The sequence below is a fragment of the Cygnus atratus genome, chromosome 5 (assembly GCF_013377495.2).
Source record: "Cygnus atratus isolate AKBS03 ecotype Queensland, Australia chromosome 5, CAtr_DNAZoo_HiC_assembly, whole genome shotgun sequence".
Taxonomy (NCBI): domain Eukaryota; kingdom Metazoa; phylum Chordata; class Aves; order Anseriformes; family Anatidae; genus Cygnus; species Cygnus atratus.
The window spans coordinates 26190063-26204017 of NC_066366.1; the positions used below are offsets into that span (position 1 = coordinate 26190063).

At 33.4% G+C, this 13955-nt stretch overlaps 1 protein-coding gene across 1 annotated transcript in view; it reads left to right on the forward strand.

Annotated features, from left to right (window-relative positions):
• Positions 1-13955, forward strand: part of RYR3 (ryanodine receptor 3) — a 190244-nt gene that overhangs the window by 21431 nt on the left and 154858 nt on the right. The window contains exons 6-10 of the mRNA XM_050710838.1: positions 124-236; positions 685-784; positions 4553-4646; positions 10021-10095; positions 11194-11350. Coding sequence (XP_050566795.1) covers positions 124-236; positions 685-784; positions 4553-4646; positions 10021-10095; positions 11194-11350 — 539 coding nt within the window. The remainder of the gene's footprint in view (positions 1-123; positions 237-684; positions 785-4552; positions 4647-10020; positions 10096-11193; positions 11351-13955) is intronic.

Sequence of the window (13955 nt, forward strand, 5' to 3'; positions counted from 1 at the left end):
TTATAAAGTGAATGTGTTATAAGACACGATTCTTTATTATGTTACGTCAATGTTGTACAAAAATATCCTCATAGTTCTTGGGAACTGTCTGTTTTATATACCCTTGATATCTCTGTCTTTTAGGTGAAGCATGCTGGTGGACAATACACCCTGCATCTAAACAAAGGTCAGAAGGAGAAAAAGTTCGAATAGGTGATGATCTTATCCTGGTCAGTGTGTCCTCTGAAAGATACCTGGTAGGTTTGTTTATTTAGCAAGTGAACCACATGGTGGGAAAATACAGACTGCTGGGGAAAGGTGTTGGGATTCTTACAAGTGAATTTTTTTCTGATAGAAAAATGTTGCCTAGATTTAATGCATTTATTTTTTTCTCAGTGAAAAGTTTTCTTTCCCATAGAGCAAGATTGTTTGCATGCTTTTATCCTTCTGCATTCTGAATCTTGGGAAGTTTGTATTTCTGTTAACTGTGGAAGATGTCTAAGCTGCAGCTGTAGTGTGCTGATAAGGTTTTAGAAAAGAGATCATTTTAAAACGGTTGCTAGTAATTTTTAAAGAATGTATGTATTTCTACTTTATTATGTATTTCTACTTTATTATGTATTTCTGTCTGGTTGGGAAAGGAATATATTCAATATTTTTTAAGCACAGATTTCACTTTTTCCTGTTACTGTCTTCTTGTTTTAGCATCTCTCCATGTCAAATGGAAGTATTCAGGTGGATGCCTCCTTTATGCAGACGCTTTGGAATGTACATCCTACATGCTCAGGAAGCAATATTACAGAAGGTTTGGTGGTTTATTTATTTAGAAGATTATATAGTTTAGATGACTTTGTATCATTTTTCATAAAGACTGAATGAAAAAAGCACCTTAGAACATCAATCTGAAGAGCTTGTTAAAGTACAGAAAATGAGCATAGGAGAGAAAAGTAATGGAAGGGAAAATGGGAAAATACAGATACTTCAGCTGAATTAACTGAAGAAAAGCTAAAATAAATAAGGTAACTCTGCATTTACAAAGCATAAAAACCTGCATGAAAAATAAGGACCAAGAGATCAACTCATGAGTTTATAGACTTCAGTTTAATACCAGGGAATAGGGTCTACAGAATAACTAAAGCCAGTAAACTAAGATTTTGTAGATGATTTTCAAATACCATGTATCATGAGAGAAGATAAGAAAAATAAGGTACATGCAAAATGGAAAACAAGTTTCTCATAGTTCCTATTTCAAACTTCTCATTGTGTTTTTTAAAGATACCTCCTCAATATCCTTTCTGGATCTTACAGCCATGCTTCCTTAGTGTCTTTCTCTAATAGCCACTGAAAATGAGCTATCTAAATATGTCCTTTTAATCAGCCTTAAATCCCACACCACATGGGCAAGATTATTCTCTAGGTGCTTGACTGCGTTTCTCGATCATGTTTGAAAAACATCACCTTATTCTGTTTGAGAAACATCTTGTTCTGTAATGAAAAGCTCATTCAGTCAATGTTACTCTTTATTTCAATGCCATGCTCTGTCACTAAGACAGACTGGTGCAAACTTGCAGAAAATTCATCCAAGTCTGAATATTCTCAGGTTGTTTATAATACTAAGTAACACAGAGAATAGTGGATTTTTAGCAAAACTAGATCAAAATAATATGCACAGCATAAGACGTGGAAAAATCAATACTTTTTTTTTTAATATTCTTTCTAACTTTTAGCCATAAGAAAATATGTGAAGCATTCCTAAGAGATTCCTGAAGTAACAGGGAAAAGTAAAGGATCAATTCTGAAGGTCATTGAAACAGTTTCTGAAAGAAACCAATATATAAGTTCATCCAAGCACAATTTTGAAGTAAATAAAATAAAAATTGAAAAGATAAAAATGAATAGTTTGTTTTTGAGAAATAAAACATTAATTCAACAGTGATACGAAAGGCCCAAACAGATTTGTTACCAAATCTGGTTTAAAAAGTCAAAATGACTCCTATATTATCCTCTTACTTTTGCATGCACACTGTAAATTTGGAATATTGGCATTTTCCCATCCAGATAGTCTAAGGACTAGAACAGAAAAATTGTTTGAGGTTATGATATGCCTTATACTCTAAGGGCAGAGGAGCTAGTGTAACTTTAAATTGCAGAAATCATTAGACATGATGATAACAAACATTGTACTTTACCTCTGCTGTCCTCTGTTCAAACTATCAGCTTTCCACATTCATGAATGGTAAATGTCTAAGTCAGGTTCATTCTGTATCACTTGGCTAAAATCCTCAAACTAATCACTTACGATATAATAATATACAGGATCATAGGGAAAAAGGAGCTATAAGGGACCTTGAAGAGACATTTAGTATATTGCATTTCCCAGGGATCAGCTATACTAAGTCTTGACAGACATAAACTACCCTAGTGCTAAAGAGTAACTGTCACCACAGTTATCTGAATTATAGTGAGGACCTTCTCAGCCCAAATGGTTTTAAATAATGTTGGATTTTCTTTCCTTAGGTTGTAAGGCATAGTACAGAATACCACAGTATACCTGTGTATAGGCCTATAAGAAGTTTGTCTCAGTGTTTGTAGGTTTTCATTTTAAGAGCATATGAGACATGGATTTGGCTTGTAATACCTAGCTTTCCACTGTGAGAAGTGTATTATGCTGAATCCATGTATTTATAAATGGTCATCTGGTCCCTTGCCACCATGGGTCGTAAATAGAACAGAGGTTAACCCTGGAAAAGTCTGTGTTCTCAGGTTTCCCAGGGCAAAACACAACCAAGCAAACAGAAAAGCCATCCTACAATAAAATTAAAAACTTGTAATGGAAGACAAACAATGCGCTACACAGAGAGATCATGGAAGATCAGTGGCATATTTCAGATCTTTGTAATAGAAGGGATTTGTCAGCGAAATTTTGTGAGTGTGTACATAATCACAGAATGGCTGAGGTTGGAGGGGACCTCTGGAGACCATCTGATCCAATCCCTATTCAAGCAGGGCCACTTAAAGCAGCTTGTCCAGGCCCTTGTCCAGGTAGCTTTTGAATATCTCCAAAGATGGAGACTCCACAACCTCTCTGGACAACCTGTGTGAGTGTTCAGTCACCCACACAGTGACAAAGTGTTTCCTGATGTTCAGATGGATTTTCCTGTATTTCAGTTTGTGCCCATTGCCTCTTGTCCCAACACTGTCATCTTTACACTGTCTCTGTCACCTTTATACCACTCGCTCAGTCATCTTTACACTCTTGCCTCAGGTATTTATATACATTGATGAGATCCCGTGAGCCTTTTCTTCTCCAGGTCAAACAGGCCAAGCTATCTCAGCCTTTCTTCTTAGGAGAGATGCTTCAGTCTCTTAATCATCTTGATGGCCCTTTGTGCTGGACTTGGAACCCTAGTACCGTATAGCCCAGTAGCTATTGGTCACGTAATCCAAAATCACATAATTCAAAAAAAGGGATAGAGTGGGGTAAGCATAGAGGTGGGTTTTCTGTGTGTCAGTTTTTTCCCAACTTTTTATGTTAGCTGTATATATACTTCTCAAAATGACCTAAATGAAGGGTGATCATATCTTAAGCTTAGCAGCCTAGCTCAGCTTGAATGGACAGACTTTGAGAAAGTGGAATTTCCTGAGCCTACACTTGAGCTGCAAGTCACGTAACAGACTTTTTGTTATTTTTGAAATACTTGTGATGGAACATAGATATCAGGTAAGTATAGTTTCTTCACGTTCTTTCTTTACTTTGACCCTTGTATTAATTGGCAACAGGATAATTGCCAGTTACCATTTTTCTAATTTACAAATTTCTGTTGAATCGACATCACAATATAAAAGTTTCATTCTACCCTTCCTCCTTTAAATATTTGTTCTTTTAAAGGGCATTATTTTCACTTAGAAGGTCAGAACAGTTTGGACTGAGGTCTGATGAATTATTCTCCTCCTACACCATTATTTTTCTTTTTTTTCTCTGAGGCAAAGTGCCTCATTTTGACCTATAGTCTTTGTGTTAAATGGCTTGGAAAGTTAGCTTCCATTAAGCTTAATTTTCAGAACTGGTAAGTGTTGTTCTGTCCTCTGTCTCCAGCTACTGCTGTGCAGTTTTGATTCTGACACAAGTTATAAATGTCAGAACAACCTCACGAACTCACCAAATTATTTTGCATTGTGAACATTTTAATTTTATTAAGGGGGAGGAAGCTGTGGTGTTATATGTTTGATTTGACTTTTACTTAAACCATTCAATTTTCAAAACAGTAATTGTTACAGATTTTTTCATTTTCCTTTTCTGTCCCAGAATTCTAATTTGATTTTTAAATGTTAAGAAATTGCTTTCTTGTTATTTGCATTTACAGAAGAAATATTTCTAACTGAAAAAGATACTAAAAATAATATTCTTTTGCTGTTCAAGTTTGTTCTATTTGTTTTATTTCACTAAAAAATGAAAATTTTGAAGACAGATTTCACCTAGGAACCAGATCTTTTTTTTATTATTATTTTTTTGATGGTGATATTTTTATATGGGCAATATTTAAACTAATGAGTGAATGTGATTCTTCTGCAGGGTATCTTCTTGGTGGGCATGTAGTACGTTTTTTCCATGGCCATGATGAGTGTTTGACAATTCCATCTACAGATCAGAATGATTCACAGCAGAAGTGAGTAGTGATGCATTTTTATACACTTTTTCTCTCAAAAAAAGAAGGTGTAGATTGTTGATTGGCAGTTGAATTTGAGATTAGATGAGTTAAATAGGTTAAACTCTCTTGATAGTTATCTTCAATTAGGCAGTGACATAGTTACAAGATGTTGAGAGACCTACTAAGTAGAAAATCAGTCATAAATTCCTGTATTGCTGTAATTGAAGTAGTTGAATTCCACCAAGATTGCAGCTTGTTATGTTGTTTATCTTTAATGTGTACTACTATAAGCTGAGGTAAACAAACATTAGTGGGGAAAATGGTAGTAGAAGAAAAAAAAAAACACCCTAGGAAAATCTCTGAAGGTTCAGACTCTCAAATATCTTTCATATTTTATATATTGCACATTTTTACAAGGTACTGCTTTTATTAATCACATTTGATTAATACAGTAAGATAATTAAATTGTATAAAATCTCTTTTGTATTAAACTTCAAACTACAACTTTAATATATAGTGATGATTTATTATTACTAGGATTTAGCTTAACATTTTGTTGATAATCAAAAACACAGCAAACTAATCATTTTGATATACAAAAAAAACCATTAAAGATCATATTCAAGAAACAAGTTCTCTGTACCTGTTGTGGCAAATCACTTATGCTTTAAGTAATATGATAACACAAATGACAAGTTAAGTAAACTTCTCAGCTAAATTTTCCAATTTTGCATTTCTGTCAAGTAAAAAAGGTCTCCACACCCAAACTGAATGCTAGAGGACTTCATTTGCAGATTATTTTTCTCTGCTTCTTCTCTCTTCCTATGTATATGTACAAAAAAGGTAGAAAGTTTGCACTGAGTGTAAAATGTTAATTGTACACCCCTAGTATAAAAGCATAACACTAGTGAAAATGCTAGGTTATGGATACATCAATGTCATATTCAGACTAATATTTTGATCACCCAGTCTTAATGAGATTAGAATAGGTGCCAAGCCTTTTCAATATGCTCAAAAATACTGTATGTTGCTTCTGATGTAATTTATCCACAAATCAGATATAGCTAAAAAATCAAAAATAATTGTAAAGTCCTTTTGCCCTTACTGTTTTTCTTGGTGTGTGCTGTTACTGCCTTAATGGAAGACCTGCTTCCATTGTTTGAAAACAACATAAATAAAAGGGTAAAATTAAAATTGTTTATTTTTCTGAATTAAATCTATGTAGTTATATTCGTATATATCCTATTCCTTATATATCCTAAAATAAGAGGAAACCGTGAATGCTCAATTGATCATTTTACAGTGTTCAGTAATGACGTAGTGTGCTCAAATTGATTTGGACTCATTCTATCCTTTTCAATTTGTGAGCTGTGTAATAGACATAAGGCCAAGTTTGTACTGGATCATAGTTGTAGGAATCAAATTTATATTATACAAAACCAAATTAATACATGAAAAGCAAACAAAGAGCTCTAGGAATAAGAGAGAGAGAGAGAGCTGTTAGAAAACAGTGTTCTTTAATTTCATCTCTTTGTGTAGTTATTTCCGTGCATTCCAGTAATACTATTAAATAAGCTGCCTAAGTTATGCAACATTGATTATTTCTCTTTTCATAGAAGAGATATTTAATTTTCTGTAGGTTTCTTTAAAGAATAATTCTTACAATTCACATAGGGACAGTCCTCTGCAAAGTATCCCTTTTTTTTGTAGGCCAAGTAAAAATGCAAGGGATGGGCTTATTATACGTCAGAAAGGAAGGTTTTGCAAAAAAATCAGACTAAGATGAAGAGGTGGATGGGATGAAGGAGAAGCTGAAGAAAATGTTACGTGGATGCTGTTATGAAAAAACAGAAATTTTCTACTTGCAGTTTTGTTAGCATAAGATGAGGCCACTAAGGATACTATAGTGATTCAGATAGAAAAAGCTGAAAAAGAGTTAGAGAAATTAAACAATATATGAATTTAAGAAGTATAAGAAGTGAACAGAGGAATATTGATGGTAGCTAAGTCAGGATACAGAGGAGGCATGGTTGAGTTGAGCCAAGAAGAAATGGAAGATGTCAAAGAGAATGGAAAAGAATTATTAATTTTGAACTTGTCTAGGGAAAATGTCATTAGAGTCAGCCATCATAAGAGTAACATCAGTGATGCAAATGGGACCAAAGAGGATCTAGGGCAAAAATTGAAAAGAAAAGCTCCAGGCAGTTATTATGTATTCAATGTCGATTTTGGAAATGAAGATGAATTGATTGCTAGTTTTTGTTGTTTTCTTGTGTTTAGCTTTTAGAGTATCAGGAACATGGAGGATGAGATGTATAAGAAATGCTAATACCTTTACAATGAGAGATTTATTAATTTATATTCTTACTGTTATCGTGCAGTCATTTTGAAATTTTTGAAATTGAATACTTGTTCTTAAATGTGACTCCTACATAATGCACAGATGCGGATCTACAAGTCCATATTCTTACAAAGATACTGTATGCAAATGGTTTGTCATACTCAAATTTACTTTGTTTTAATATATGGATTCTTCCAATATATTGGTGTTAATCAAGAAGCAGAGTATCAGATATATCAGTGTTCTCACTAGATGAAAGGTTGTAGAAACACTTGCTCAGATAAGAAAAAAACACAGCTTTCATTTCACAAATTGAGTTCCATGTCCAATAGTTGCATAATGTTAGGCAGATTTTTTTTTCCTGGTAACTATTGAAAAAGGAAAAAAAATGTCAATCTGAAACCCAGTTAAAATTCTGCGTTTCAGAATAGTACTTTGATTTAGAACAGACTGCTGTGATATTTTTATGTATGCACGTACAGTATTCAGAGAAGTTTGCCACAGCAGAAAAGCAGATTTGAAATTCCCTTGCTTCGCATTTTTTTAGATAAATAATCACAATAGAAGGTCCAGCTTCCCTATATGCTAAAGTGGATTAGTCCTATTCACAGGACTTAAATATATGTAAGAAAGATTTTCATATTATTTCAGTAATAATTGTAATCCAGGAACCAGAATTTGTGTAACCTCCTTAATGGATAGTAAAATGGATAATACTATAGGTCTTGTCCTGAAATGCAGGGCACAGAGAACTTTTACTTAATATTGAAAACCTTTCTCTACTGTACTATTAGAAACAGATGTTTGTTTATTTTTTACTCTCTGAAGTGTAAACAAAATACTTTCTGAATCACCAAATTAGAATTTGAAAATTTTTAACCTTAACCAAGTTATGATAATGGTAATTTTTAATTCTACATTATCCTTTTTTTTTTTTTTTTCAGTTTAACCACCTTTATGGTTTGTGGTCTATTACGATTGTTTTAATTAAGCAAGGAACATTGGAACTGTCTTTTTCATCTTTCCACGCCCTTTCTCTCATTTGAGAAAGGGCAGAACAGGTTTTATGAATTGCCATTATTACCTCTGACAAAGCTACAACAAAATTTATTGTTAGAAATAGATGAAAACATTTAGGAATAAGCATGAATCAAGTAATCTGATTGCTGAAAGGTTCACCCTTAGGTATCAGCGAATAAATATATGAACAGAAAAGTTTACAAATAGAAAAAAAGGCTGCCTAAGAAAAATTGAAGAACCCTTTCGAAAGTTTATTGCAGTTCCAGAAAGAAGCTAGTGAATCAATTTGTTCTGCACCTAGAATAATTCTGCTTGTATGTATGAACCCTTCTGTCTTGCTTGAATTATGAAACAATGTGCTGCATTATATTACAATTATTAAGAAAATTCTTTTTTTATTGTTGTTTGCCTGGAGAGCTGTTTCCACACTTACAGTTTACACATAGATACTGTCACATATTCTTTGAAATGAAGAAACAGGCGTAGCAAAAAAGGGATAGTGTAATCCCCTAATACAAGTTTTCAGTGTGAACAGATTTTCTATTCAGTTAGAGCTTCTGCTGAGCATTTGCTACCAGTAACAGAATGTTTCAGTTTATTGTAGAATGACAGTGCAATAAACCATTATTTAGTAAAATGTGGAGGACAGCTTGGCAATCATATTGTGAAAGCAATGCCTCCACTCTAACACAGTTTTCTAAAAGCAGTAATGTTGCTGATAGTAGCCTAAAAATATACATTTATTGCTTTAGTTCCTTTCCAGAATTTGTTGTGGTTGAGTTGCCCTTTACAAGACTGGCAATCATGTTATATCAGTTTCTCACTGTATTTTGTGAATTATTTTTTGAAATGCCAGAAGTCATAATAAGGAAAGATTCAGCAGATGCGTCTTCTGCTAAAACTTCACTCCCAAGTTATACGTCAGCGTTTTCAAAGATTTTAATTTTCTTACCTTTTCATTTTCAAAAGAATATTTTATTTGATTTAAGTCTATAAGACATCTCAGTCTAAAGAATTTAGTTATGTGAACTGATTAGAAAAAAGACATCGTACGAAATTGTTTGAATATATATTTTTAATATTACAGCTAAACTCTCAGGAATTATTATTATTTCCAAGTTATTTTTATTCAATCTATTGATCATAGTGCATAGAATGAATTCCACCAAGTTAAGTGCTAAAGAAATTAAACTTGCTTAGTTAAGGAATTCTTAAAATATACTAAGATACATAAACACACATCAAACTTTCAAATCTATTGTTATAACTAAAGTATTTGATTAAAAGTTTATTTCCTATTTTTTATTGTTACAGGATATATTTGCCATAGATTGTATTTGATGATTAAGTAGAATGTTAAGTTTCAACACTAAAACATGACACTGACCCACTGCCAAAAGTTCAAGTAAATGAGATTATGTTAAAGGCTGAATCTGTTTATTTCATGTTTTCTATTTATCCAGACTTCCTAAAACCTAGTATAGGATTTAGTATGTAGTATTTGTAAGGATTGTAATTCAGTGTTTTTGTATCCTTATCACCATTTTTGTCTTTTAGTTAGAATGTTAGAAGTAATACTAGCAATGACATTGCCAATGTAGTATTCATGCAGATTATTATTAATGTATGGAAACGTAAATGATTAGTTTTAACATTATGTTTGTATTTAAGAGCATTAGTAATTTAGATTAATCTCTTGGGAACTATATGAATTACACATTTTTATGACTAGGGAAGAAAAGAAGGTTCTCAACCACTTTGAAGGCAGTGTTTTATCAACTCCATTTTGAAGGCAAAGTATTTCATCAACTTCAGAGAGAGTAAATTAATGTAAATAGCCTTAATTCCTAACTTAACTGGGACATTTGGATTGTGTATAGTGCTCTCACTGATGTGTAGGAATCTTCTCTCCATTCATCTCCGTCTTTAGCTAGGGAAAAGTGAGTCCTAGACAGTTTACAGAGGATTAAGTTGTATAAACCAAGTATTACAAACAAAGACAAGAGGATGATCTTCTGAATTTGCCCATAGGAAAGTACTTTATGAAACTGGAGGAGCTGGAGTTCGAGCAAGGTCTTTGTGGAGAGTAGAACCACTTCGAATAAGGTACAGACATTTTTTGAATTTGTCAGTAACCCTTCCTACATTAACAGCAATTTCACAGAATTGTGAAGTCGTTAAGGTTGGAAGGAACCTCTGGTCATTTGGTCCAACCCCACTTGGAGCACTTAGAGCAGGTTTCCCAGGAAACGTTCAGGTGGCTTTTGAATATCCCCGAGGAGGAAGACTCCATGACCCCCCTGGACAACCTGTTCCAGTGCTCAATCACCCACACAGTAAAGTGCTTCCTGATGTTTAGACGGAACCTCCTGTATTTTAGTTTGTGCCCATTGCCTCTTGTGGTCAACACTGAAAAGAGCCTGGCTTGGTCTTCTTTGCACCCTTTCTTCAGATATTTATACATGTTAAGATCCCCCCACCCCGAGCCTCTTCTCCAGGCTGAACAGTCCCAAAAATGGGATTGATAGATTTTTTTATATTTCTCTATATTTATATAGTTAATTTATATTATTTATATTTATAATTAATTTTATAATTTATTTATATTATTTATATTTATAATTCTCTATATTTGTCCCGCTATATGATAATTGTTAGCCCGCTCATTGTCAGTAATAAAAAGCAATCTACCATGATACAATTATACAGGCAATGTCAGTATTTTAAGGCTTTCTCTTGTCTGTTTCCCATGTTAAAAATAGTGTTGCCTATGAGGTACTTCTGCTTGAGACGTTGCTCAAGGCCAAAAGTAAAACCTTTTATTTTTACTTGGAATTTTAGAAGCATGTGTGGAAATCAAAACAGTAATATCTTTTCTTTTTTTTTATAGACCCTTTATTATTTTTCAGAAAGTGTGTAGTTTTTTTTTTTTTTTATATAGACACTGTATGTAATATCCTAATAAAACAGGGAGAGGGTAGAGAAACAAGAAAATTAAAGTGATTGCTCTTCTCCAAGGTTCCATTTGCAAACATATTACCAGTTTTTCATCTGTTGTGTTGCAAGTATTGAAATCAAAAGCAGAAAGGATTTTCTATATAGTATTCTATTTTCTGAAAGTCCTTTAGAGCCCAGAATACACCTTAGTTTTGTTTACTTTATTTTATTTTATTAAGATTTTTCCTTGATGTCTCATATGTTTAGTTGGAGTGGAAGTAACATCAAATGGGGACAACCTTTCCGTCTTCGACATATTACAACAGGAATGTACTTGGCTCTGAATGATGACGAAGGACTTGTAATGTTAGACAGAGAAAAGTCAGATACAACATCTACTGCCTTCTGTTTTAGAGCATCAAAGGTAAATGATGTTAATGCACATTTGTCATAAATATGGAGTACCCAAATACTAGATCTGAGTTGGTTCAATGATTTTATAAATTATTTGTAATTTTTAAATTGAAGCAATTGCCAGGGATTATGCATTTAATTGCAAAGGTAAACACCCTGAATTGAGAGTAATAAAGATTTTCTGCAAGAGCAGTGAGACTGACAGATAAATTCTAGAGTAAACTGAATTATTGACAGGTTAAAAAAAAATAAATTGAAAGCTAATACAGTTCAAGATACAGTGAATTTAATATAAATGAAACTCATAGAATTCATAGAATGGAATTCATAGACTCTGTAGTCATAGAATCATTTTAGTTGGACAGATTCTCATTAGACTGTCATTCATTTCAGTTCTGTCACAGCTGAAATGAATTCAGTTCACTTCAGTTGGGCAAAATTCTGCCCTTTTTATTCTTTATGCAGTGTGCTGATAGGCAAATTGCAAGCAAAAAGTAGTCAGCGATTTCTAAACGTTATGTTTTCAAACTGTGTAACTTAGTGAGCTGCTAATTGCATTTTACTCACTTTTTCATCATTTCCAGCTGAAAAAAAAAAAAAGTATAAAAGAGAGGGGATGAAGAATGAATATGTAGGTTGGTAAAGTTAATAACTTTTTTTTCCAGAAAGTGAAAGGTTCTCATAACAAAAATGAAAAATTTTTCCATGCTTTCAGTTTTTCATATTACTTACAAATAGTTGTTGTAGCTGCTACAATCGATGGCTTTGATTGGATATGAGAAGATAAATGTTCTATGTGATTTTGAATACTGTATGGTCCGTGAGAGGTGGTGAAAGAGAATCTCTGAAGTTAGATGTGTGTGACATAAAATCTATCATTAAGGGTCTTGACGGATACTAGACTTCTGTTAGTATAATAAAGCAAATACTCTGTTTTAACATTTTAAAATAATCATGTTTATTTCATTAGCATGACTGCATACAGTATGCCAATAATTCTTATTTTAAGCAGTCAAAATAATTGAAAAATTATCAGGAAATGTGTCTTAGATAGCTAGAAGCTCGCTAAATAAATGTTGGGTTCTTCCTGCAGTGTAGAGGCTACGCTGTGTAGATTGTATGTATGATGTTGTGCAGGGACATTTATTACAGCTGTAATTTTTTCCAGTTTTTGTCAAATCAGGGCACCCTGTTAATAAAGGTGTGTGTGCCAGGAATGCCACAGCTACTAGTTTAACATTGTGTTCAAATTGTTTTAATGTACTCACTGCCTAATTGGACACTGGCTTAATATTTTAAACTATATGTTATAAATATATAAAGTATATACATATTATGTTTATATATGCATCCACATAAATACTTAAACATATAAAAAATCATTTCTCTTATACTGACTAAAAAGTAACATATATTTTCTTACTCTTGTTGTGCCTCAAAGGCATATTTGTGAAATTCGTTACAATCCCCAAAATGACTGATGTGATGCACAGTAGTAATTAATTATGCAGAAGTCAGTAATGACTGTGTAATGCATTCATCCCTTCTATTGCGTTTGTACGTAATATGGTTGCTAATTTACATTTTTATGTGAAATACAACTTCAGTGTCTTGTCATCTTAAGATTTTTGCTGTCCTATATAGAAAAGAGTATCTCACAATAGGTGGTAATCTGCTTTTGCCTGAGGCAAGAATATGAATAATTGTTTATTCTCAGGCAGCTAAGAATTTCACTGGCCAGTTGATAGAGACATTAGTGTTCCCAAAGATGGGAGAAACAAACAGTGATAACAGCATGGTTAAAACTCTTCCTGAAGAGAGAAGGGTGAGGTTTTGGATGTGACTTAGGCCCCAAGGATTGATCTGGGCTGTAAGAAGGAATTGACTTTTAGAGCCAACCTAAAGAAATTAGTGCTGATTACATATAGTTTGAGGGGGAAAAAACTTAGAACTAATGGTTATATTGGATATATGCAAGTGTGATTATCTTTTAATTTCTGTACATTATTCTTTGTAAATATTTGTCACAGTTTTCTCTTGTTCATTACCTCAATCAAGAAGTATTTTCACGTGGCTGTACCTTAATATGATAGAATCATAAAATCATAAAATCATTTAGATTGGAAAAACCTCTCAGATCATCTGGTCCAACCTTTAACCTAGCACTGTCAGGTCCACCATACCACTAAGCACCCCATCTACACCTTTTTTGAATACCTCCAGGGACGGTGACTCAACTACTTCCTTGGGTAGCCTGTTCCAATACTTCACAACCCTTTCAGTGAACAAATTTTTCCTAATATCTGTCCTAAACCTCCCCTGGCACAATTTAAGCCCATTTCCTCTTATCATTTAGTGCTTGGGAGAAGAGACATATTCCCACCTTGCTATAGCCTCCTTTAAGGTCATTTTAGAGCAAATATGACATGAATTAAAGGACATTTCAAGATAACTAATAACTTCCTAGCCAGCTGTGTACAGATCCTTAAATGCACTGGAATACCTGGCTGTTTGCCCTTTAGAATTATAGAATAACTCAGGTTGGAAGGGACCTTGGAAGTCATCCAGTCCAGCCTTGGGGGTTGGACTACATGATCTTCAGATTCCTTTCAACC